The sequence below is a fragment of the Salvelinus namaycush genome, chromosome 16, assembly GCF_016432855.1.
Source record: "Salvelinus namaycush isolate Seneca chromosome 16, SaNama_1.0, whole genome shotgun sequence".
Lineage (NCBI taxonomy): Eukaryota > Metazoa > Chordata > Actinopteri > Salmoniformes > Salmonidae > Salvelinus > Salvelinus namaycush.
In genome coordinates this window covers 7,520,668-7,546,912 of record NC_052322.1, presented here as the reverse complement: position 1 = coordinate 7,546,912, position 26,245 = coordinate 7,520,668, and the positions used below count along the sequence as shown (strand labels likewise).

At 42.1% G+C, this 26,245-nt stretch overlaps 1 protein-coding gene across 2 annotated transcripts in view; it reads right to left on the bottom strand.

Annotated features, from left to right (window-relative positions):
* Window positions 1–26,245, bottom strand: part of LOC120060938 (tyrosine-protein phosphatase non-receptor type 11-like) — a 119,330-nt gene that overhangs the window by 54,944 nt on the left and 38,141 nt on the right. For both annotated transcript variants that reach the window (XM_039010380.1, XM_039010381.1), the window contains exon 9: window positions 23,773–23,928. In XM_039010380.1, the coding sequence (XP_038866308.1) occupies window positions 23,773–23,928 (156 nt within the window). The remainder of the gene's footprint in view (window positions 1–23,772; window positions 23,929–26,245) is intronic.

The window sequence follows — 26,245 nt, the reverse complement described above, 5'->3', positions numbered from 1 at the left end:
TTTAATGTATATCCGTGAACACAAAATGCAGATCTGTCCCAAACTGAACTGTAACCATTATTCAATAGGGTGACCAATTCCAACAGTCTCTGTCTGAGAAACACCCCAGCAGGGATGACAAATTGGAGAATAGAGTAAGTGGAATGGGACTGTTTTTGTTATATTCTGCATGTTTTCCTACTGCATGTTGATTGCATCTGTACAGTCAGGCAGTTTGGACCCCATTTTTGAAGGCCAAAATCTGTTTGTATAGGTGAAGCAACTGTGGGCAATGTCGTCGGATGGAGTGGACAGGGCAACCGCAAGGATTTTGTTGGAGGGATCCGTTGCCATCCTGCACCTCCATGACTTCCTGACGTTGAAGCCCAATGAGTGGCTTAGTGGGGAGGTATGTTAAGGTCCCCCACATGTTATGGTTGAATTGTATGAAATTTCCATGCGTGCAGTTGGTATAAAGTACAATTAGATTTGTTGCCTGAGCTGACTATTGCCTGGGCATCATGTTAACTTTGACCAACCATATGCCATTCTGCTTTAGGTAATTGACTTCTACCTCCAACTGAAGAGGGTTGACCTTCAAGTGGAGGGGGACGTTTTTATTGTGGATCACTTTGTGGCAGGGATAATCCTGCATGGGGATAAGGTGGCGATGCGCAAGAACACCTTGTCAAAGGTAAAGGCATGTCCGCAGAGTTGCTTTTGTGTCATGTTTCTAAATAAGAGGCTAGACTGGTCAATGTAGGGAGTACTGCCACCTTCCTGACAAAATATTGCCTGCCACATCGTATAAATGTATCTTCACTCCTATTCCTGTAGACCAGTCTGGAGCAGCACAGTTGCTTGATTGGAGTTTGCAACGTGGGAAACTACCACTGGATACTCTTGGTAAGCTCCACAAGATTTACCATTTTAGTTAGAGATTACACAGTACTATTCTTGAATATGTTATGTTTGAGGCCATTTTGATATACTGACTTGGAATTACCGCTTGTGTTTGTTTAGTATGTCAATCGCAGGACCCACTCTGCCATTGTCCTGGACCCTACTGGTTCCCCTAACACAGAGAGCCATATGAGTGAGAACCTGGTGAAGCACATCAGGTATGGTCAATCTAGTGGTGTAAAAATAGTTTTAGGGGTATCTGTACTTTACATTGCTATTGATATTGATATTTTTTTTACCCCTTTTACTTTACTACATTCCTAAAGATATGTCGTTTTTACTCCATACATTTTCCCTGACACCAAAACTACTCGTTACATTTTGAATGCTTAGCAGGACATAAATTGTCCCATTCAAACATCCCTACTGCCTCTGATCTGGCGGACTCACTACACACATGCTGTGTTTGTAAATTATGTCTGAGTGTTGGCGTGTGCTTCTTGCTCTGTAAATTCAAACAAACTAGAAAATCTTGCCTTCTGGTTTGCTGACATAAGGAAATCGAAATGATTTATCCTTGAACTTTTCCGTTTTTTAAGTATATTTGACCAATTAAATTTGCCTTTGATACTTAAGTACATTTAAAACCAAACACTTTTCGACTTTTACTCAAGTGGTATTTTACTGGGTGACTTTCACTTTTACTTCAGTCATTTTATATGAAGTTCTTTACTTTTACTCAAATATGACAATTGGATACTGTGGTGGAAATTCTAAATACTATCAAATGAGGAGAGACACACTTATCACACAAGTGTGAGTTATACTTAAACTACACTACCGTTCCAAAGTTTGGGGTCACATAAATGTCATTGTTTTTTAAAGAAAATAATTGTCCATTTAAAATAACATTTATCAGAAATACATTGTTAATGTTGTAAATAACTTTTGGAAACAGCAGATTTTGTATGAAATATCTACAGAGGCTCTTTATCAGCAACCATCACTCCTGTGTTCCAATGGCACTTTGTGTTACCTAATACAAGTTTATAATTTTAAAAGGCTATTTGATTAAAGAAGCTATAAAACTGTCCTCCTTTAGACTAGTTGAGTATCAGGAGCATTAGCCTTTGTGGGTTCGATTACAGGTAGAAAATGGCCAGAAACAAAGCACTTTCTACAGAAACTCCTCAGTCTATACTTGTTCTGAGAAATGAAGGCTATTCCATGCGAAAAATTGACAAACTGAAGATCTCGTCCAACGCTGTGTACTACTCCCTTCGCAGAACAGCGCAAACTGTCTCTAACCAGAATAGAAAGAGGAGTGGGAGGCCCCGGTGCACAACTGAGCAAGAGGACAAGTACATTGTTTCTCAAACTAGACACTAGACGCCTCACAAGTCCTCAGCTTGCAGCTTCATTAAATAGTACCCGCAAAACACCAGTCTCAACAGTGAAGAGGGGACTCCGGGATGCTGGCCTAGGCAGAGTTGGAAAGAAAATGCCATATCTCAGAAAGGCCAATAAAAATAAAAGATTAAGATGGTAAAAAGATCATTTTAATAATTGTATTTATTTTACCTTTATTTAACCAGGTATGCTAGCTGAGAAGTTTTGCAACTGCGACCTGGCCAAGAGAAATCAAAGCAGTTCCACACATAAAACAACAGTTACACATGGAATAAAAAAACATACTGTAGAAAAAGTCTATATACAGTGTGCAAATGAGGTAGGATAAGGGAGGTAAGGCAATAAATAGGCCATGGTGGCAAAGTAATTACAATACAGCAATTTAACACTGGAATAGTAGATGTGCAAGTAGAGATACTGGGGTGCAAAGGAGCAAGATAAATAAATACAGTATGGGGATGGGCTATGTACAGGTGCAGTGATCTGTGAGCTGCTCTGACAGCTGGTGCTTAAAGTTAGTGAGGGAGATAAGAGTCTCCAGCATCAGTGATTTTTTTTTGCAGTACGTTCCAGTCATTGGCAGCAGAGAACTGGAAGGAAACGCGGCCAAAGGAATAAGTGGCTTTGGGAGTGACCAGTGAGATTTACCTGCTGGAGTGCGTGCTGTGGGTGCTGCTATGGTGACCAGTGAGCTGAGATAAGGCGGGGCTTTACCTAGCAGAGACTTTTAGATGACCTGGAGCCAGTGGGTCTGGCGACGAGTATGATGCGAGGGCCAGCCAACAAGGGTATACAGGTCGCAGTGGTGGGTAGTATATGGGGCGTTGGTGATAAAACAGATGGCACGGTGATTGACTATATCCTATTTGTTGAGTAGAGTGTTGGAGGCTATTTTGTAAATGACATCGCCAAAGTCGAGGATCGGTAGGATGGTGAGTGTTACAAGGGTATGTTTGGCAGCATGAGTGAAGGATGCAATGTTCATATATGGAAGCAATGTTTCCTTCTTACCTCCTTTGCCATATTCCTTGCTGATATTCTGCATTGCAATGGGGACATGTGAAAGACAAGCCTGACTTCTCCCCTCTCTGGGCCAAAGGTGACTGAGGCCCATATGATGGAGGCAGTGCAGCTGCCAACACCAAAGTCGGAAAGAAGATATTCTAATGACGAGTTCAACAGTTCAATTATATAAGCATGTTCTGCAGATAAGGCATCTTAATTATCTATGTTACTTAGCTAATTCTGATTTCTCCACCCCAGTACTATTCCACCACTGAGTACATCTATTGTATGGTCAGGCAAAACTATTGTTTGACCATTTCTCCAATATCCGCCATACAAGTTAAATTGAGCTGTCCATGTTGAGACTACTTTAACATTTATGGTCCGGTTGCATATTGACTTAATTAGCCTATGTGTTCATGTTATGAATGTTGTATGGTATGAACACAATTATAAAGCATTATTGATTTCAGTTAAGGCATCCCATTTTCATTCATGAGCAGCCATTCATGTGTTATGCAGGTGTATGAATGTTTTTGGAAGTATAACAGTGAGAGAATGTCATGGGCTATGTACAAACAATTCATGTTTTCCTCCCCAAACAGATACTGGTTTGACGAACGAACCCGCAGAACTGGGACAGAATCTGTTTTCAGCAATGTTCCCTGGCAGGCGACAACAATACCACACACCAAGCAGAGCGACGGCTACAATTGTGGAGTTTATGTGCTGCTGGTGAGTTCATATGCTAAATAGTTCCCAGGATAAATCAGTAGGCAAATTTGTTATCTTAGAAATCTGTGCATAACCCTTAATGGTAGGCCACCCAAAAGTGGTTCAAAAGCAAATGCACCCAATGTTCACATTAACAGATCTTTGAGGGTTTAGCCAAAGTCATTCCATTGAAAGGATTAGATTAGCATAACAAGTTAGTATAAATTTCCCACCTGTCATGTGCATGCCTAAGAAAATGGTCTGAAATGGGAAGGGAACCATGTGCATGTGTTCAAGAAGAAACAGTTTTTTTCTGTTGCTAACCAATGTGCTATGGTGTCCACTAATGAATATGACCCAGGTCAATAGAGAACTTGGTTGCTATGTGACAAACACTAAATTAAATGTTGGTGTAATATCATCAAATCATCACCAGTGTGCTGCCTTGATTTCATGATTACAGCAACAAAGGTTTTCCAAAGTGTAAGATTAACACAATGAATCAGATGATTTATTGTTAGGATGACAAGGCAGTTGGAGGCCTGCTTTCACACGATCTTATAATTCCCAATGGCCCTATAGAAGGTAGACATATTTATCCCATTGTCTGTCCTTTATGTACTACCTAGATGGCCAGAGAGTTAATGCAGAGGGAGAAGGCACTACGTGACCCAACTGTCCCAATGCATGTTAACATCGGTGGTGCCAGAATGGAGGTGGCCAAAGAGATCCTGGACAAAGGTGAGATTGTCTATCACTTTTTTACAATCGGACAATGTAAAGTTGAAGACTTGTAGCCTAGTCTACATCATACACTGCTCCTTGTGTCAGTACCGTGTGATGGGAAATAAGGTGATTGAGGCCAGCAGCCAAGACCAAGTCACTGCTGCATTATCTAATTTACTGTTGCTACATTGTCCTGGCCCCACTTTAATAGACTATTAATAATGTTGGATAGCACTATTGTTTTACCTGACATGTTTGAGCTTGGCAACATTTTGTTGTAGTTTCAGCCTACATGGATGTCAAAGTAGCTGACCGAATACATTATAATTCCTCATTAGTCTATAACCTAACATAACCTCCCCATGTTTGATTGTAGGGAGGTTGTCATTTTCTTGTAAATTATTTGGTTGTTGGTAAACAAAGACCCCACTGCTGAAAGAGGCAAAGGCCAACTAAACTTCTCAAATCCACGTAAACATTTTTGTATCTTTTAGAAGAAATAACTAATTTATTTCAGAAAATTGTAAGGGTGGCCATATATTTGGCAATAACTGTATATAGTATATTATCCTAAGGCAATATGTGATATAGCTGACATGTTTCCTTTTTTCTTTCAGAACTTGACAGGAAACTCTACTGCAGTTTCTGTGCAACAGATGAGGGGGGAGACTGGGTGAGAATCATTGTACACAGCAATTGCTGTGGTCTTTCTTTTACTGTGGTCTAAGGGGGTGTTGAGTTTTGTAGTAAATATATGTTCATAACCTTAAAGGGATGGATAAGTAATTTCACTCATTTAAACGTTTTATTACATTTAAAGCAGACTTCAATTTTTTTTAACAAGTCACTGCCAACAAATGCTAATTGTAATTTCTTCACCTAACTGTCAATTTCCCCTCTTCGCCACATTAATGGCTCCATCATCTCTTGAATGGATTGTCGGTCAATGATTTCATCTAGAATTGAATGGCAGTGGTTAGTTAAACAAACCAAATCGTGGATTGCTGAGCTATCCTTTCAGCTGTGACATCATATGATGGAATCAATGGCCTAATTGACTTGTACTTTCACAGATGGAATGCTCCACATGCTCCAGTTGGTACCACACCTCCTGTGCTGGGGTATCCATCAGCATTTACCATCGACACATGGAGAATCCTGCCTTACAATGGATATGCCCACCCTGCCACAATTGAAAACCTGCACACCAAGGCTACTATTGGGTTGATACTGTGTCAAATCTATATATTGTCCAGAGGTGTAAATGATTTACAACTTCAGTAGATGGTATATTTTAGGGATGTCCCCAACGGGAAAAAATCTGGGTTGACTTAGTCTTCCTGTTCTTTCCACCAATCGATTGGTCTAAATGTTAAAATGTATTTTTCCATATATAGACACACACCCTATGTGTTTGAAGAAACTCACTAAATATGCACTGAGCTTGTCTGATGCTTAAGCACACTGTTTGATGAATTCATTTTGCTGTTGCATGCTCCATGCTCCATGTCCGGCAGGATCTCCAGCGCCTTCTGGAGCGATTTCCATCGCTCCACCACTCCACCAACACCTCCTGGTGTTTATCCAACTTTTATCGCCACTTTATCTGGGATTACAGCATCCTTGCCGGCCGCTGACCGGGCATTCCGGGACCTGAAATAGCGCTTCACAACAGCTCTGATCTTGGTTGATCCGGACCCTTCCTGTCAGTTTGTGGTGGATGCTAATGCTTCGGAGTGGGGACTGTTCTGTCGCAACGTTCTGCCCTGGATTGGAAGTTGCATCCCTGCACCGCATTCTCCCACCGCCTCAACGCCACAGAGGAATTATGGCAATGGAGGCACTGGCTTGAAGGGGCGGAGCATCTGTTCATTGTGTGTACAGACCACAAAAATCTATAGTATCTCCACTCCGCCAATCGCCTCAACTCCAGGCAAGCGAAATGGGGGCTGTTTACCCAGTTCAACTTTTCCCCCTTCTACCGGCCTAAGAACGTCAAGCCGAATGTTTTTTCTCACCGCTATAACCCCACTGCTACCACCCCGGAGCCCAAGACAACCCTTCCTACCTCTTGCCTGGCGACGCCACTCAGCTGGGGTATAGGGGAACAGGTCCTAGCCAAAACCTGGGGGGGGTCAAGAACCAGATGTTCGTGTCTAACGCTTTCCGCTCCGCGGTCTTGAGTGGGCCAATTCCTCCAGGCTAGCCTGTCACCCCCACAACCCCTGGTCCAACATATCCCTGGATTTTGTCACGGGTCCCCCCCCCCCCACCCTCCCGTCTGAGGGCAACACTGCCATCCTGACTGGTCGACCGGTTTTCTAAAGCCGCACACTTCATTCCTCTCCCCAAACTCCCCTTGGCCAAGGAGACGGGCCAGCCCATGGTGTAGCACGTCTTCCGGATCCATGGACTGCCGGTGGACCTGGTCTTTGACCGGAGGCCTCAGTTCTCATCCCGGGTCTGGAAGGCATTCTGTGCCCTCATTGTGTCGTTGGCCAGCCTGTCCTCTGTGTTCCACCCCCAGTCCAATGGCAAGTCGGAGCGAGCAAACCAGGATCTAGAGACTACTCTGCACTGCCTGGTCTCGGCCAACCCCACCACCTGGAGCCAGCAGCTGTTGTGGGTCGAGTACGCCCTCAACACCCTACCCTGCTCTGCCACGGGCCTATCTCCGTTCAAGTGTGTCCTGGGGTATCAGCCTCCGCTCTTCCCCGAGCAGGATGAAGAAGTTGGCATACCTTCTGCCGAGAGGTTTGTCCGCAGCTGTAGTTTTACCTGGAGGAGAGCCCGATTGGCCCTCAATACCCCCTCAAGGTATCGAAGACAAGAGGATCGCTATCGGACCCCAGCTCCCCAGTATCGGCTAGGGCAGAAGGTATGGTTGTCCAACCGGGATCTGCCACTCCGGGTGGATCTCCCAAACTCTCCCCCCAGGTTATTGGCCCATTTCCCATCTCCAAGATTATTAGGTCCTCTGCTGTTCATCTTCTGTTGCTCCGTACTCTTCGTATATATCCCACCATTAATGTTTCCAGAGTTAAACTCATATGTCACAGTTCTTTGTCTCCTGTTTCTGACCTCTGCCTACCCAAAACCTGACCCAAAACCTGAGCCTGCCTGCCGTCCGGTACCGTTGCCACACCTCTGGTTACTGACCGCTGCCTGCCTTGTACTGTCAAATCAAATTGTATTAGTCACATGCGCTGAATACAACAGGTATAGATAGACCTTACAGTGAAATGCTTACTTACGGCCCCTAACCAACTGTGCAGTTAAAAAAAAATACATAAGAATAATAGATAAAAGTAACAAGTAATTAAAGAGCAGCATTAAAAAATAACAATATATACAGGGGGGTGCCGGTACAGAGTCAATGTGCGGGGGCACCGGTTAGTTGAGGTAGTATGTTCATGTAGGTAGAGTTAACTTAAGTTACTATTGCTTGCCCCTGTTTGAGTATTAAACTATTGTTTCTTCGACATGGTCTGCATCTGGGTCTTACCTTCACACCTGATAATTTTGCACATGCTAGTTTAATTTCGATTTAAAAAAACAAGCTATGTTTTTTTGTTGTTGTGACAATTGGTAGCCAGCAGGAAGCCTACATAGCTACAGTAGGTATTTTCCTTTCTGCAACTTCTACAGAGAACGTTAACCATTATATTGATGAAAAGGAATTTGGACACAAAGTTGTTGTTTACCATCAGTGGCATTAAAAAGCCTTAATTACCATAATGGTATAAAGTAATTGACTCATGATTAATGTATTGGAAGACTGTACTAAATGTCTTGATGATGATGCAGCCCAGCCTCACATTCAATTCGCGCATATATGTACATAATGTATTTCAGCAGATTTCGTGCGTTTTTGTGCATTTTTGGGGTGGTTCAATTCGTTTGAAAATACACTAATTTCTGTGCTACTTAATTCGTGCGAAAAGACACTAATTTAACCAGTAGGCGACACACAAGCCGTTGCAACAACCATAGACACGATCGCCTGTATTTATTTATTTTACGTTATGAATATATATATATATTTTTTTTTTTAACCATATAACCATAAGAGGTTATATATATATATATTGTCTTTTTTTAATCCCTATTAAAACATTGTGGTTTTATGCCTATATGTACTGTTTTCGATTTTTCTGAACAGACTTTTCAGTATAGAATGAATGTAAGCAATGCATGATGGTTAATGGTGTTTTATTCTGTTGTAGTTCCATGTATTTTTAAAAAAATAAACGTGTAAACCATTTTTATTGACCAGAATGTAACTGAAAATACAATGGCAGCCTTGCTGTATAACATTTGGGGAAACGTATGCAGTCATTGTAGTCTTACATTTTGTTGGCCAACCAAAATTACCAAAACGTTAACCCGTAATAAGGCTAGGGTGGCTGAGTGTAAATACATGGCTCTGAGTGTAAGCACCTTTTCACTAGAAACGTTCTTGTGTTCAAATTACCGTCAGTGCGAAATAGCTAGAAAGCTTTCATATTTCCACTTGGCTGCACCTACGGTTACGATAACGATAAATCAAGTGCAATACCTGAGTCGACCTGTGTCGAGCAGCAAAACACCGGAAAGCTTCTAGCCTACCGGAAAGTTACAAGAAGAACAAGAATAGTTACCTTATCCGGTCATGTGACACTCTGGATGCCCCCTAAAAGCAATTTCAACCGTTTTGAAAAATGACGCCTGGTAACCAAAAAAAAATACCAGGTGCACGAAAAGTTTGGGACTTAGAATATTTTTTGAAAACCTCCATAAATCACTCAGGCCATTGACTCGAGAAGAAAAAACATAAAATATTTTCCAGAAGAAAAAACATAGAATATTTTTTGAAAACCTCCATAAATCACTCAGGCCAGCACCCATTGATTTGGGGCGGTAGTATAGCGCTCCCAGAGCGGGTATGGAAGTCTGGATCCCCCCTAAAAGCATTTAAGGCTCTGTGTGTCTTTAAGCACCATACTTTTTCACTCCATCATGTGTGTGTGTGTGTGTGTGAGAGAGCTTTTCTTTGACATCTGTTTAGAGAAATTACTGATTTACAATTCATGAGGGTTGACCGATTCACATATTTAAAGTTTTGGAAAGATCTGACTTTTTTAAACCTTCGGAACAGCACCTATGACCACATTTTAAGGCACTTCCGGTTGGCACAGGAAGCTATAAGTAAATACATATCCTGATCGGGGTATGCTTTTACAGAATCCTGAGTTTTAAGTCTATACGTTAAGAACTGACTGATTTACACAGGGTTGAATGCACTATATATCACAAACTGCAGGTTGGGTATGGCAAACACTTTTAGGGTGATTTAACCACTTCCGGTTGCTCCAGGAAGCTTAGAATCGACACAGGTAGACCTCATAGTGGCCTGATGAATTGTCATCGAAGACAGGTTCATAAGGCATTATTAACCCACATAGGTTTCAGGTTGAATTTAGGGGAGCAGGCAATGTATTCCTATGGGGAGACATGTCATTGTAAACTGTTTGATGTAAACACCTTCTTTTAACTGTTAAGGGTTAATGCCACACGGTCAATGTTGGGCTTGCACAGATCGGGAGGACCTTAGGAACGTTCCTGAGGTCAAATTGTGCTTCTAACCTTAACGGTTCTCTCTCTGTCTCCCCAAAGCAAAACAATATGAAATTGAGGTCAAAGGGTCCTTCTTCTTGTCCCTGTCGCTGCACTCAGACCGAGCGAGCTACGGTCAAGCGGGGCATCTCGTTGAACTCGGCACGGCATGTGTCTTTAAGCACCATACTTTTTCACTCCATCCTTTTATCCCCTTTTCTTCATGGTATCCAATCGCTAGTAATTACTATCTTGTCTCATCGCTACAACTCCCGTATGGGCTCAGGAGAGACGAAGGTTGAAAGCCACGCGTCCTCCGAAGCACAACCCAACCAAGCCGCACTGCTTCTTAACACAGCGCGCCTCCAAACCAGAAGCCAGCCTCACCAATGTGTCGGAGGAAACACTGTGCACCTGGCCCCCTTGGCTAGCGCGCACTGCGCCCGGCCCGCCACAGGAGTCGCCGGAGCGCGATGAGACAAGGGTATCCCTACCGGCCAAACCCTCCCTAACCCGGACGACACTAGGCCAATTGTGCGTCGCCCCACAGACCTCCCAGTCGCAGCCGGCTGCGGCAGAGCCCGGGCGCGAACCCAGAGACTCTGGTGGCGCAGCTAGTACTGCAATGCAGTGCCCTAGACCACTGCGCCACCCGGGAGGCAGATCTGACCTTTTTAACCCTTCGAAACTGACCCTATGGCACCATTTGAAGGTACTTCCGGTTGACATAGGAAGCTGAAAGTTAACACATATCCTCCTTGGGGTAGGCTCTTATATAATATTGAGTTTTAAGTCTTTATGTTAAGAACTGACTTATTTACAGAGGGTTAAATGAGTGTGTGTTATTTCATAAAATCACATAAAATCACAGAATTCTGGCAGAGCTTCGAGACCCACTTAAAAAATGTTCGTCTGAACACACTGCAACTGGATCTGTAACTTTTTTTTTTTTACTCCTTTTTGTGAACATTACCAATTTGTCGATGTACGATTTCTCTTAAATTACGATAGATAAATGTCTGGTTCTTTTTTTCCTGACACCGTATGCTTATGTACTTTGACGTGAAGCGGTCAAATTAGCACCCTACTGCGTTTTTGACCTTTAATCCCAGAAAAATGGCCATAACTCAAAAAGTGTTGAGGCCTCGACGCCATCTTGTTCGGGGCCAACTGTCCATTACGTCTTCGAAATATTTTCAGTTTCGGAGAAAAGGCCACATGCATTTGCAATGTGCTTGTGCATTTGCAATATTATTTATTTTCCCTCTGGTGGGAATTTCCGAGACTGCGGAAAAATGACCAAAATTTGTTATTTTTATAAAACGGAAACCGAACGTCCGAGAGATTTCGTTTGATGACTTCCTGAAAGATCTCTCCCCCGCGCACGGCCCGACGCCGTCCGCGAATTTTAGAAACCTTGCAGGTCGTCTAGTAAGGGACCGTACATTTGCAATGTGGCGTTTCTCACTAACCATATGGCGAGTGCTAAAATGTTCCCTTAAGGTATGGAAAGGCCATAAGTGTAAGTCAACATAATTCATTATTTTACATTAACATGTAATACATGCATTATGAAGAAAATGGTGTAATTTAGGCTCCACGAAATATTAAATGGGTTATGAAGAAAATCGTGTATGGTTGCCTACATGACGAAAAGGCGTTCTGATTACAAGTGCACCCATATCCAAAGTATTAAGCGAATTCAAGCACAGAAAACAGCATTGGCATTAATAAAACAATATTTCCCACGAATTAAGTCGCACGTAAATGTGCGTCTTTTCTCAAATTCTGTTCAGCAAGTCTAAAACAGTACATATAGGCATACAACGACACATTTTAAAACATGGTTAAACAAAGACAACATTTCTGTATATTCATGACGTTGAATCAGCCATTAAGAAGAACAAAAATGAAATACTAATTATCGCGTCTATATGGTTGTTGCAAAGGCTTGTGTAGCCTACTGGTTAAATTTGTGTCTTTTCGCACGAATTAAGAAGCACATCAATTCGTGTCTTTTCTCACGAATTAAGCCAGACGAAAAAGCACAAAAACGCACGAAATCTGCTGAAATACATTTTGTACATATATGCACGAATTGAATGTGAGACTGTGTTGGATGATGGGATAAGTTATACTATCCTGACTGTATTAGTCTCAACCTACCATTTCTGAATTTAACTATATGGTAAAAAAAATATTTGGTACAAGGTGACTTATATATTTTTACTGTGCTTCGGGAAGTATTCAGACCCCTTGACTTGTTTGACATTTATTTACGTTACAGCCTTCTACAATTGATGACATTGGTTTTCTCACCAATATACACACAATAGCAAACAATGTAAAAGCAAAAGCAGGTTTAGTATAAGAGCAAGGCGAGACCTAGATGCAGACATGGGAGAGAGATGGTTTGAGTCTTGATATTTATTAAACAATCCAAAAGCGCTAGGCAAGAGAATGGTCGTGGAAAGGCAAAATGTCAACCAGTTCAGAGTCCAGGAGGTACAGAGTGGCAGGCAGGCTTGAGGTAAGGGCAGGCAGGCGGGTACGGAGTCCAGAAAACGTGAGGACTAGCAAAAGAGAATAGAAGCAGGAGTAAGGGAAAATGCTGGTTGCCTTGAAATGCATACAAGACAATATATATATACACTAGGGATAATAAGTGACACCTGGAGGGGATGGAGACAATCACAAGAAAGGTGAAACAGATCAGGGTGTGACATTAAGAAATTATTTCAAATTTATTAAATCAAAATGTGATTAAATTTACATAGGTATTCAGACCCTTTACTCAATACTTTGTTGAAACAGCTTTGGCAGTGATTACAGCCTTGTGTCTGATGCTACAAGCTTGCCACACCTGTATTTGGGGAATTTCTCCCATTCTTCTCTGTAGATCCTCAAGCTCTGTCAATTTCGATGGAGAACGTTGCTGCACAGCTATTTTCAGGTCTCTCCAGAGATGTTAGATTGGGTTCAAGTCAGGGTTTTGGCTGGCCCATTCAAGAAAAGTCAGAGACACCTCCTGAAGCGTAAATACAGGACTAAGATTGAATCCTACTACACCGGCTGTGATGCTTGTTGGATGTGGAAGGGCTTGAAAAATATTCATGACTACAAAGGGAAATCCAGCCACAAGCTGCTCAGTGATGAGAGCCTACCAGATGAGCTAAAAGCCTTTTATGCTCGCTTCGAGCAAAGCAACACTGAAGCATGCATGTGAGCACCAGCTGCTCCGGAAGAATGTCTGATCACGCTCTCCATAGGCGATGTGCGCAAGACCTTAAAACAAGTAAACATTCCCAAAGAGGCGGGGCCAGACTGATTACCAGGCAAGTGTCTTCACTGACATTTTCCACCTCTCCCTGACCGAGTCTGTAATACCTGCATGTTTCAAACAGACCACCATAGTCCCTGTGCCGAAGAAAGCAAAGGTAACTTGCCTAAATAACTACCGCATCGTAGCACTCACATTGGTAGCCATGAAGTCCTTTGAAAGGCTAGTAATGGCTAACATAAAGCAATCATGCCGGAAACCCTAGACCCACTCCAATTGCCATACTACCCCAACAGATCCACAGATGATGCAATCTCTATTGTACTCCACACTACCCTTTCACATCTGGACAAAAGGATAACCTCTGAGAATGCTGTTGATTGACTACAGCTCAACATTCAACACCATAGTGCCAACAATGCTGATCACTAAGCAAAGGACCCTGGTACTCAACACCTCTCTCTGCAACTGGATCCTGGACTTCCTGACGGGCAGCCCCCAGTTGGTAAGGGTAGGCAACAACACATCTGGCACGCTGATCGTCAACACTAGGGCCACTCAGGGGTGAGTGCTTAGTCCCTTCCTGTACTCCCTGTTCACCCATGACTGCATGGCAAAGCACAACTCCAACACTATTACGTTTGCAGATGACAACAGTGTTAGGCATGATCACCGAAAACGATGAGACAGCCTATAGGGAGGAGGTAAGAGACCTGGCAGTGTGGTGCAAGGACAACAACCTCTCCCTCAACGTGAGCAAGACAAAAGGAGCTGATAGTGGACTATAGGAAAAGGAGGGCAGAATATGACCCCATTAACATGGACAGGCCTGAAGTTGAGAATTTCAGGTTCCTTGGTGTCCACATCCCCAACGAACTATCATAGTCAAAACAAACCAACACAGTTGTGAAGAGGGCATGAAAACACCTTTCCCCCCTCAGGAAACTGAAAACATGGGTCCCCAGATCCTCAAATATACCCCTGCACCATCAAGAGCATCCTGACCGGTTGCATCACCGCCTGGTATGGAAACTGCCCGGCATCGGACCGTAAGGCGCTACTGAGGGTGTATCGTCGGACGGGGCCACAGTGTCTCCCGATCACTTCTGTCTCAGGCCCCAGTATTTACGTTGCAATAGATTGTGTAGGGGGGTTAGGGTCAGTCAGTTATACCTGGAGTATTTATCCTGTCTTATCTGGTGTCCTGTGTGAATTTAAGTATGCTCCCTCTAATTCACTCTCTCCCTCTCCCTTCTATCCCGGAGGACCTGAGCCCTGGGACCATGCCTCAGGACTACCTGGCCTGATCACACTGTCCCCAGTCCACCTGGTCGTGCTGCTGCTCCAGTTTAAACTGTTCTGCCTGCGGCTATGGAACCCTGACGTGTTCACCGGACGTGCTACCTTATCCCGGACCTGACATTTACTCTTGAGGTGCTGACCTGTTTCACCCTCTAGAACCACTGTGAATATTATCATTTGAGCCTGCTGGTAATCTATTAACGTTTGGCCATGTTCTGTTATAATCTCCACCCGGCACAGCCAGAAGAGGACTGGCCATGTTCTGTTATAATCTCCACCCGGCACAGCCAGAAGAGGACTGGCCACCCCTCAGAGTCTGGTTCCTCTCAAGGTTACTTCCTAGGTTCCTGCCTTTCTAGGGAGTTTTACCTAGCCACCGTGCATCTGCATTGCTTGCTGTTTTGGGGTTTTAGGCTGGGTTTCTGTATATCACTTTGTGACATAGGCTGATGTTGTAAGGGATTTATGAATAAAATTTGATTGCTTATGTCCGAGTACATCACTGGGTAGAAGCTTCCTGCCATCCAGGACCTACTGTATATACTAGGCGGTGTCAGAGGAAGGGCTAAAAAATAGTGAAAGACTCAAGTCACATTGTAAAGAATGTCATTTCAATAGTGTTGTGGTATCAGATTATGTCATGGAGTAACAATAAACCTTCATTTGCATTTGATACAAACCTTGTCTGCAAAAAGCCAACTTTGACCTGGGGGCATGCTTTGTAGACCATTCAAAAGCGTTCCGATACCTTGTCCCCAAGAAAAAACCCACATGTCATGATAGCTTATAGACAGTAGTAGGCAAATGAAGTGACAAAGTTCCAATATTAAGATTTTTAAATAACATTTCTAGGGTTTATTTGCTGGTAATTGGAAACACGTCCCTTTTGAATTTCGTCCCCCGTTCCTAAACACATCCATCCTATAGTGTAGGTTTTGAAGATTCATAATCTATGTTTGTAATCATCAGAAGAAGATTGAGGAACGGTTGGTGGACCCAAGAAGTACAAGCCCCCACGCCATTCTCCAACCTCTGAAATGTTGTCTTTGATGTGTGCATTTTGAAGTAGCCCTTAACATGTATTCTCTGTCTGTCTGGTAGAGTAGTGGTTATGGTGTTTGCTCCCCAAACCAGCGATTGAGAGTTCAAATCTGAGGAGAGCAATTTTTAGAGAGCCATTTCTGATGTTGCCTTTTGTTGGCATGAAAGAGCTAACTTGAGGTGTGTAGGGGGGTAGGGGCTATTTCCCATCAAATAGAAGGACTGAAGTGACACCTTGTATAGAATGTCCTTTTAATAGAGTTGTGATAACATACTATGTCGTGGAGTAACAATGTCTGCAAAAAGCCAACTTTGACCTGGGGGCATGCTTTGTAGACCATTCAAAAGCGTTCCGATACCTTGTCCCCAAGAAAAAACCCACATGTCATGATAGCTTATAGACAGTAGTAGGCAAATGAAGGGTCAAAGTTCCAATATTAAGATTTTGGAATAACATTTCTAGGGTCTATTTGCTGGTAATTGGAAATACGTCCCTTTTGAATTTCGTCCCCCGTTCCTAAACACATCCATCCTATAGTGTAGGTTTTGAAGATTCGTAATCTATGTTTGTAATCATCAGAAGAAGATTGAGGAACGGTTGGTGGACCCAAGAAGTACAAGCCCCCACGCCATTCTCCAACCTCTGAAATGTTGTCTTTGATGTGTGCATTTTGAAGTAGCCCTTAACATGTATTCTCTGTCTGTCTGGTAGAGTAGTGGTTATGGTGTTTGCTCCCCAAACCAGAGATTGAGAGTTCAAATCTGAGGAGAGCAATTTTTAGAGAGACATTTCTGATGTTGCCTTTTGTTGGCATGAAAGAGCTAACTTGAGGTGTGTAGGGGGGTAGGGGCTATTTCCCATCAAATAGAAGGACTGAAGTGACACCTTGTATAGAATGTCCTTTTAATAGAGTTGTGATAACATACTATGTCGTGGAGTAACAATGTCTGCAAAAAGCCAACTTTGACCTGGGGGCATGCTTTGTAGACCATTCAAAAGCGTTCCGATACCTTGTCCCCAAGAAAAAACCCACATGTCATGATAGCTTATAGACAGTAGTAGGCAAATGAAGTGACAAAGTTCCAATATTAAGATTTTTAAATAACATTTCTAGGGTTTATTTGCTGGTAATTGGAAACACGTCCCTTTTGAATTTCGTCCCCCGTTCCTAAACACATCCATCCTATAGTGTAGGTTTTGAAGATTCATAATCTATGTTTGTAATCATCAGAAGAAGATTGAGGAACGGTTGGTGGACCCAAGAAGTACAAGCCCCCACGCCATTCTCCAACCTCTGAAATGTTGTCTTTGATGTGTGCATTTTGAAGTAGCCCTTAACATGTATTCTCTGTCTGTCTGGTAGAGTAGTGGTTATGGTGTTTGCTCCCCAAACCAGCGATTGAGAGTTCAAATCTGAGGAGAGCAATTTTTAGAGAGCCATTTCTGATGTTGCCTTTTGTTGGCATGAAAGAGCTAACTTGAGGTGTGTAGGGGGGTAGGGGCTATTTCCCATCAAATAGAAGGACTGAAGTGACACCTTGTATAGAATGTCCTTTTAATAGAGTTGTGATAACATACTATGTCGTGGAGTAACAATGTCTGCAAAAAGCCAACTTTGACCTGGGGGCATGCTTTGTAGACCATTCAAAAGCGTTCCGATACCTTGTCCCCAAGAAAAAACCCACATGTCATGATAGCTTATAGACAGTAGTAGGCAAATGAAGGGTCAAAGTTCCAATATTAAGATTTTGGAATAACATTTCTAGGGTCTATTTGCTGGTAATTGGAAATACGTCCCTTTTGAATTTCGTCCCCCGTTCCTAAACACATCCATCCTATAGTGTAGGTTTTGAAGATTCGTAATCTATGTTTGTAATCATCAGAAGAAGATTGAGGAACGGTTGGTGGACCCAAGAAGTACAAGCCCCCACGCCATTCTCCAACCTCTGAAATGTTGTCTTTGATGTGTGCATTTTGAAGTAGCCCTTAACATGTATTCTCTGTCTGTCTGGTAGAGTAGTGGTTATGGTGTTTGCTCCCCAAACCAGAGATTGAGAGTTCAAATCTGAGGAGAGCAATTTTTAGAGAGCCATTTCTGATGTTGCCTTTTGTTGGCATGAAAGAGCTAACTTGAGGTGTGTAGGGGGGTAGGGGCTATTTCCCATCAAATAGAAGGACTGAAGTGACACCTTGTATAGAATGTCCTTTTAATAGAGTTGTGATAACATACTATGTCGTGGAGTAACAATGTCTGCAAAAAGCCAACTTTGACCTGGGGGCATGCTTTGTAGACCATTCAAAAGCGTTCCGATACCTTGTCCCCAAGAAAAAACCCACATGTCATGATAGCTTATAGACAGTAGTAGGCAAATGAAGTGACAAAGTTCCAATATTAAGATTTTTAAATAACATTTCTAGGGTTTATTTGCTGGTAATTGGAAACACGTCCCTTTTGAATTTCGTCCCCCGTTCCTAAACACATCCATCCTATAGTGTAGGTTTTGAAGATTCATAATCTATGTTTGTAATCATCAGAAGAAGATTGAGGAACGGTTGGTGGACCCAAGAAGTACAAGCCCCCACGCCATTCTCCAACCTCTGAAATGTTGTCTTTGATGTGTGCATTTTGAAGTAGCCCTTAACATGTATTCTCTGTCTGTCTGGTAGAGTAGTGGTTATGGTGTTTGCTCCCCAAACCAGCGATTGAGAGTTCAAATCTGAGGAGAGCAATTTTTAGAGAGCCATTTCTGATGTTGCCTTTTGTTGGCATGAAAGAGCTAACTTGAGGTGTGTAGGGGGGTAGGGGCTATTTCCCATCAAATAGAAGGACTGAAGTGACACCTTGTATAGAATGTCCTTTTAATAGAGTTGTGATAACATACTATGTCGTGGAGTAACAATGTCTGCAAAAAGCCAACTTTGACCTGGGGGCATGCTTTGTAGACCATTCAAAAGCGTTCCGATACCTTGTCCCCAAGAAAAAACCCACATGTCATGATAGCTTATAGACAGTAGTAGGCAAATGAAGGGTCAAAGTTCCAATATTAAGATTTTGGAATAACATTTCTAGGGTCTATTTGCTGGTAATTGGAAATACGTCCCTTTTGAATTTCGTCCCCCGTTCCTAAACACATCCATCCTATAGTGTAGGTTTTGAAGATTCGTAATCTATGTTTGTAATCATCAGAAGAAGATTGAGGAACGGTTGGTGGACCCAAGAAGTACAAGCCCCCACGCCATTCTCCAACCTCTGAAATGTTGTCTTTGATGTGTGCATTTTGAAGTAGCCCTTAACATGTATTCTCTGTCTGTCTGGTAGAGTAGTGGTTATGGTGTTTGCTCCCCAAACCAGAGATTGAGAGTTCAAATCTGAGGAGAGCAATTTTTAGAGAGACATTTCTGATGTTGCCTTTTGTTGGCATGAAAGAGCTAACTTGAGGTGTGTAGGGGGGTAGGGGCTATTTCCCATCAAATAGAAGGACTGAAGTGACACCTTGTATAGAATGTCCTTTTAATAGAGTTGTGATAACATACTATGTCGTGGAGTAACAATGTCTGCAAAAAGCCAACTTTGACCTGGGGGCATGCTTTGTAGACCATTCAAAAGCGTTCCGATACCTTGTCCCCAAGAAAAAACCCACATGTCATGATAGCTTATAGACAGTAGTAGGCAAATGAAGTGACAAAGTTCCAATATTAAGATTTTTAAATAACATTTCTAGGGTTTATTTGCTGGTAATTGGAAACACGTCCCTTTTGAATTTCGTCCCCCGTTCCTAAACACATCCATCCTATAGTGTAGGTTTTGAAGATTCATAATCTATGTTTGTAATCATCAGAAGAAGATTGAGGAACGGTTGGTGGACCCAAGAAGTACAAGCCCCCACGCCATTCTCCAACCTCTGAAATGTTGTCTTTGATGTGTGCATTTTGAAGTAGCCCTTAACATGTATTCTCTGTCTGTCTGGTAGAGTAGTGGTTATGGTGTTTGCTCCCCAAACCAGCGATTGAGAGTTCAAATCTGAGGAGAGCAATTTTTAGAGAGCCATTTCTGATGTTGCCTTTTGTTGGCATGAAAGAGCTAACTTGAGGTGTGTAGGGGGGTAGGGGCTATTTCCCATCAAATAGAAGGACTGAAGTGACACCTTGTATAGAATGTCCTTTTAATAGAGTTGTGATAACATACTATGTCGTGGAGTAACAATGTCTGCAAAAAGCCAACTTTGACCTGGGGGCATGCTTTGTAGACCATTCAAAAGCGTTCCGATACCTTGTCCCCAAGAAAAAACCCACATGTCATGATAGCTTATAGACAGTAGTAGGCAAATGAAGGGTCAAAGTTCCAATATTAAGATTTTGGAATAACATTTCTAGGGTCTATTTGCTGGTAATTGGAAATACGTCCCTTTTGAATTTCGTCCCCCGTTCCTAAACACATCCATCCTATAGTGTAGGTTTTGAAGATTCGTAATCTATGTTTGTAATCATCAGAAGAAGATTGAGGAACGGTTGGTGGACCCAAGAAGTACAAGCCCCCACGCCATTCTCCAACCTCTGAAATGTTGTCTTTGATGTGTGCATTTTGAAGTAGCCCTTAACATGTATTCTCTGTCTGTCTGGTAGAGTAGTGGTTATGGTGTTTGCTCCCCAAACCAGAGATTGAGAGTTCAAATCTGAGGAGAGCAATTTTTAGAGAGACATTTCTGATGTTACCTTTTGTTGGCATGAAAGAGCTAACTTGAGGTGTGTAGGGGGGTAGGGGCTATTTCCCATCAAATAGAAGGACTGAAGTGACACCTTGTATAGAATGTCCTTTTAATAGAGTTGTGATAACATACTATGTCGTGGAGTAACAATGTCTGCAAAAAGCCAACTTTGACCTGGGGGCATGCTTTGTAGACCATTCAAAAGCGTTCCGATACCTTGTCCCCAAGAAAAAACCCACATGTCATGATAGCTTATAGACAGTAGTAGGCAAATGAAGTGACAAAGTTCCAATATTAAGATTTTTAAATAACATTTCTAGGGTTTATTTGCTGGTAATTGGAAACACGTCCCTTTTGAATTTCGTCCCCCGTTCCTAAACACATCCATCCTATAGTGTAGGTTTTGAAGATTCGTAATCTATGTTTGTAATCATCAGAAGAAGATTGAGGAACGGTTGGTGGACCCAAGAAGTACAAGCCCCCACGCCATTCTCCAACCTCTGAAATGTTGTCTTTGATGTGTGCATTTTCATGTACCCCTTAATATTTAGTCTATGTCTGTCTGCTAGAGTAGTGGTTATGACGTCTGCTTCCCGAACCATGGTGGATGCTCCCCAAGCCAGAGTTTGAGAGTTCAAATCCCAGAGAAACAGTTAATGTAGCAACTTCTTTCGTGTTGCCTTTGTGGGCCTGAAAGAGCAAACAAGAGGTATGTAGGGGAAAAGGGGCTAGTTCCCATCAAATAGCAAGAATGAAGTGACACCTTGTTTCAAATGTAATTTCAATAGAGTTGTGATAACATACTATGCTGTGGAGTAACAATACAACCATACTCTGCAAAAGCCAACTTTTACCTGGGGCCATTCTTTGTAGACCATTCAAAGGTGTTCCTAGTTTTGGTCCCCCTGAAGAAAGCCACATGTTAAGATAGTTTAAAAATAGTTGTAGTAGTAGTTATGGTGGTGAATTCCCAAAGGAGAGGTTGTGAGTTAAATTCCTTTCAAGAGCATGCCAACTTGCTTTTGTTGCCTTGACAGAACAATGTTGAGGTGGGGTTCCGGAAGGACATAGACAGCAAGGGAAATTGGATTATAAAATGTTAGGGTACAGCAACTGGTGTTGAGTAGGAGTGCTGATCTATGATCAAACCCACCCCTGTCCATATAATCTTATTCCAGAGACAACTGAGTCAGAATGATCTAGGCAAAGCTGATTGTAAAAAAGTGCTCCTCTGTACGCATTTATGAAATGTCTCAGGCTAAGAGTGCTGAACTGGAATCACTACCCCCCACCCCCCGTCAAAGTAATGTTATTCATTCTACTCACAAATGCTAAACAGATCCTAGTTCAGCACTCCTACTTCAAGCCACCAAGTGAATGTTGGATATTGGGTGCTAAACGTCTTGAACAGTGGTTGAAAAAGTACCCAATTGTCATACTTGAGTAAAAGTAAAGATATGTTAATAGAAAATGTCTCAACTAAAAGTCACCCAGTAAAATACTAAGTAAATGTCATTGCTAAAAGATACTTAAGTATCAGTGGTAAAAGTATAAATGATTTGACCTTCCATATATTAAGCCAACCAGACAGCACAATTCTCTTGTATTTTTATTTAAGAAATAGCCATGGGAACACTCAGACATAATTTACAAACGAAGCATGTGTTTAGTGAGTCTGCTAGATCAGAGGCAGTAGGGATGTTCTCTTGATAAGTGTGTGAATTGGACCATTTTCCTGTCCGGCTTAGCATTCAAAATGCAAAAAGTACTTTTGGGTGCCAGGGAAACTGTATGGAGTAAAAAAAATATTATTTTCTTTAGAAATGTGGTGAAGTAAAATATAATGTTGTAAAGAAACAGAAAGAGTAAAAGTACAGATACAAAAAAAAACAGATATAAACGGAATGTAGTGGAGTAGTTTAAATACATTTTTGTTAAGTAATTTACACCACTGGACTTGAAAGGAACACCTCAATTACCTCGACTAACAGGTGCCCCGACACATTGACTCTGTACCGGTACCCCATGTATATAGGCTCGCTGTTTTTATTTTACTGCTGATCTTTAATTATTTGTTACTTTTATTTCTTATTTTTCTTACAACTAAATTGTTGGTTAAGGGCTTAATTTCAGCATTTCACTGCAAGGTCTACACATGTAGTATTCGGCGCATGTGACAAATACAATTTGATTTGTGACACATGAAAACATGTTGTGAACCTGGTGTGACATTATTGAAGCTGTGCTGACACCTAGTGGACATCAAGAGGACCTACACTACACACACATATACACACACACTATAACCTTAAAACAGATAGGATGCTTTACATAAGTTGCTCTTTTTTATTACACACTAATATATATGTCCAATAAACAGACGTTCAAAAGTCGGAATGTAAAGCAAAAACGACTGGAAAGTTATTCAAAAGCAGCTGTAGTGAATCAAGCATCTTGGGGTTACCTGAAATAGGTCAAAGTATATATTTTAAATGTTCTAATTTATTTAATCTTTATTTAACTAGGCAAGATGAACTCAACAACATCGACAGACACAAGTTACCTGCTATATTTGGGAAACAGGATTAACACAGAGAGAACTTGGCAAAATGCATGTTTCTGTAGTAAGAGTAGGTATATACAGTATCATCGGTAACAATTGTGTACAAGACACCTAGCTAAAAAAATACTGGGACTAGCGGTCATTAGTTACATTTCAACCACAGCGATTCCCTAATTGAGGCGCAACAGAGTTCACCGGCAAATGCAGGAACACCGGAAATAATAACTAAACCAACGAACGAGAAATGATGGAGGCTAGCAGAACGAAGAGACATTTTTCCGAATAAACGTGGTGAGTTAAAAACGTAATTACAGAGCTCACTCCCTACCCGGTATGTCATTCTACTGTTATACGACTGTATGCGTTTTTTGTTGGCAACCTTGATATTTACGGAGTTTTTGGAACGGATTCCTGTTGGAACGTTCCACAAATTATACCCACCCAGTGACGTAACTGATTGAAATGCTACTAGCGCGTACCCGCTAACTAGCTAGCCATTTCACATCCGTTACATTTGGACCCAGTAATTCTACTTCTATGCCCTCACCCGTCCTCTCTCCATCTCCTTGGTGGTCATGACAATGACGTGTGTGTTTTCCTGATAGACCATCTTCCAGAAGTCCACCACCGTGTTCTGAAGGCAGCCCTGGGTGGCGATGAACACCTTGCCCTCCTCCACGTGGCGGCCCTCTTCATGCATACTCTGGGCGAGAGAAACATACAGCACTTCATTAATTTCATGTCTTCATTCATGAGGAACAGATGAACATTGGTAACCTGGTGGAGGTTCAGTCTGTTTGTGCTTTAACCAACTCCTCACTGTGTTAGTTCATTTTCATGCCAAACATAGAAGATTTGGCTACGACAGCACATAGGCTACAGTATGGGAACAGGCCAAAACTTTGGGGCCTAACTGTGACAATATGTACGGGTCGGTCCATCACTAGAGACATTGTGGGGTACACAATTACAGTAAGTATTCACAACCTTTGCTATGACACTCCAAATTGAGCTCAGGTGCATCCAATTTCCTTTGATCATCCTTGAGATGTCACTACAACTTGATTGGAGTCCACCTGTGGCCAATTCAATTGTTTGGACAGGATTTAAAAAGTAACACCTATCTCTATAAGGTCCCACAGTTGACAGTGCATGTCAGAGCAGACATTATACCATGAAGTGCAAGGAACTCTTCGTAGAGCTCTGAGAGAATTGTGTTGAGGCACACAATACCAGTCAAAAGCTTGGACACACCTACTCATTCAAGGATTTACTTTATTTGTACTATTTTCTACATTATAGAATAATACTGGAGACATCAAAGCTATAAAATAACACATGGAATCATGTAGTGACCCAAAAAAAGTGTTAAACAAAACCAAATGTATTTTATATTTGAGATTCTTCAAAGTAGCCAACCTTTGCATTGACAGCTTTGCACACTCTTGGCATTCTCTCAATCAGCCTCAACTGGAATGTTTTTCCAACAGTATTGAAGGAGTTCCCACATATGCTGAGCACTTGTTGGCTGCTTTTCCTTCACTCTGCGGTCCAAATCATCCCAAACCATCTCCGTTGAGGTCGGGGGATTGGGGAGGCCAGGTTATCTGATGCAGCACTCCATCACTCTCATTATTGGTAAAATAGCCCTTACACAGCCTGGAGGTGTGTTGGGTCATTGTCCTGTTGAAAAACAAATGATAGTCCCACTAAGCTCAACTCAGATGGGATGACGTATCACTGCAGAATGCTGTGGTTGCCATGCTGGTTAAGTGTGCCTTGACTTCTAAATAAAATCACAGACAGTGTCACCAGCAAAGCACCCCCACACCATCACACCTCCTCCATGCTTCACGGTGGGTACCACACATGCAGAGATCATCCGTTCACCTACTCTGCGTCTCAAAGACACAGCGGTTGGAACCAAACATCTCAAATTTGGACTCATCAGACCAAAGGACAGATTTCCACTGGTCTAATGTCCATTGCGTGTGTTTCTTGGCCCAAGCAAGTCTCTTCTTCATATTGGTGTCCTTTAGTAGTAGTTTCTTTGCAGCAATTTGACCATAAAGGCCTGATTCACACAGGCCTCTGTCTGCTCTGAACAGTTGATTTTGAGATGTGTATGTTACTTGAACTCTGTGAAGCATTTATTTGGGCTGCAATTTCTGAGGCTGGTAACTCCAATGAACTTATCCTCTGCAGCAGAGGTAACTCTGTGTCTTCTTTTCCCGTGAAGGTCCTCATGAGAGGCAGTTTCATCATAGCACTGATTGTTTTTGCGACTGAACTTGGGGGAAAAAAATCAAAGTTGTTGAAATGTTCCGGATTGACTGACCTTCATGTCTTAAAGTAACAGCCTGTTGTTTCTCTTTGCTTATTTGAGCTGTTCTTGCCATAATATGGACTTAGTCTTTTACCAAATACCTATCTTCTGTATACCACCCCTACCTTGTCACAACACAACTGATTGTCTCAAATGCATTAAGTTAAAAAATTCCACAAATTAACTTTTAACAAGGCAACCTGTTAATTGAAATGCATTCCAGGTGACTGCCTCATGAAGCTGGTTGAGAGAATGCAAAGCTGTCATCAAGGCAAAGGGTGGCTACTTTGAATAATCTAAAATATATTTTGATTTGTTTAACACTTTGGTTACTACATGATTCCATGTGTTATTTCATAGTTTTGATGTCTTCACTATTATTCTACAATGTAGAAAATAGTACAAATAAAGTAAAACCCTGGAATCAGTAGGTGTGTCCAAACTTTTGACTGGTACTGTATATCTGGGGAAGGGTATAAAAAAATTTAACTTTCCACACACACTATACAAGACCACAGTGGTCTCCATCAATGGGAAATGGAAAACATTTGGTACTACCAAGACTCTGCCTAGAGCTGGCCGTCTGACCAAACAGAGCAACCGGGCAAGAAGGTCCTTGTCACGAGGTGACCAAAAACCCCATGACCACTGACAGACCTACAGAGTTCTTTGGCTGAACATATAACTTATCTGG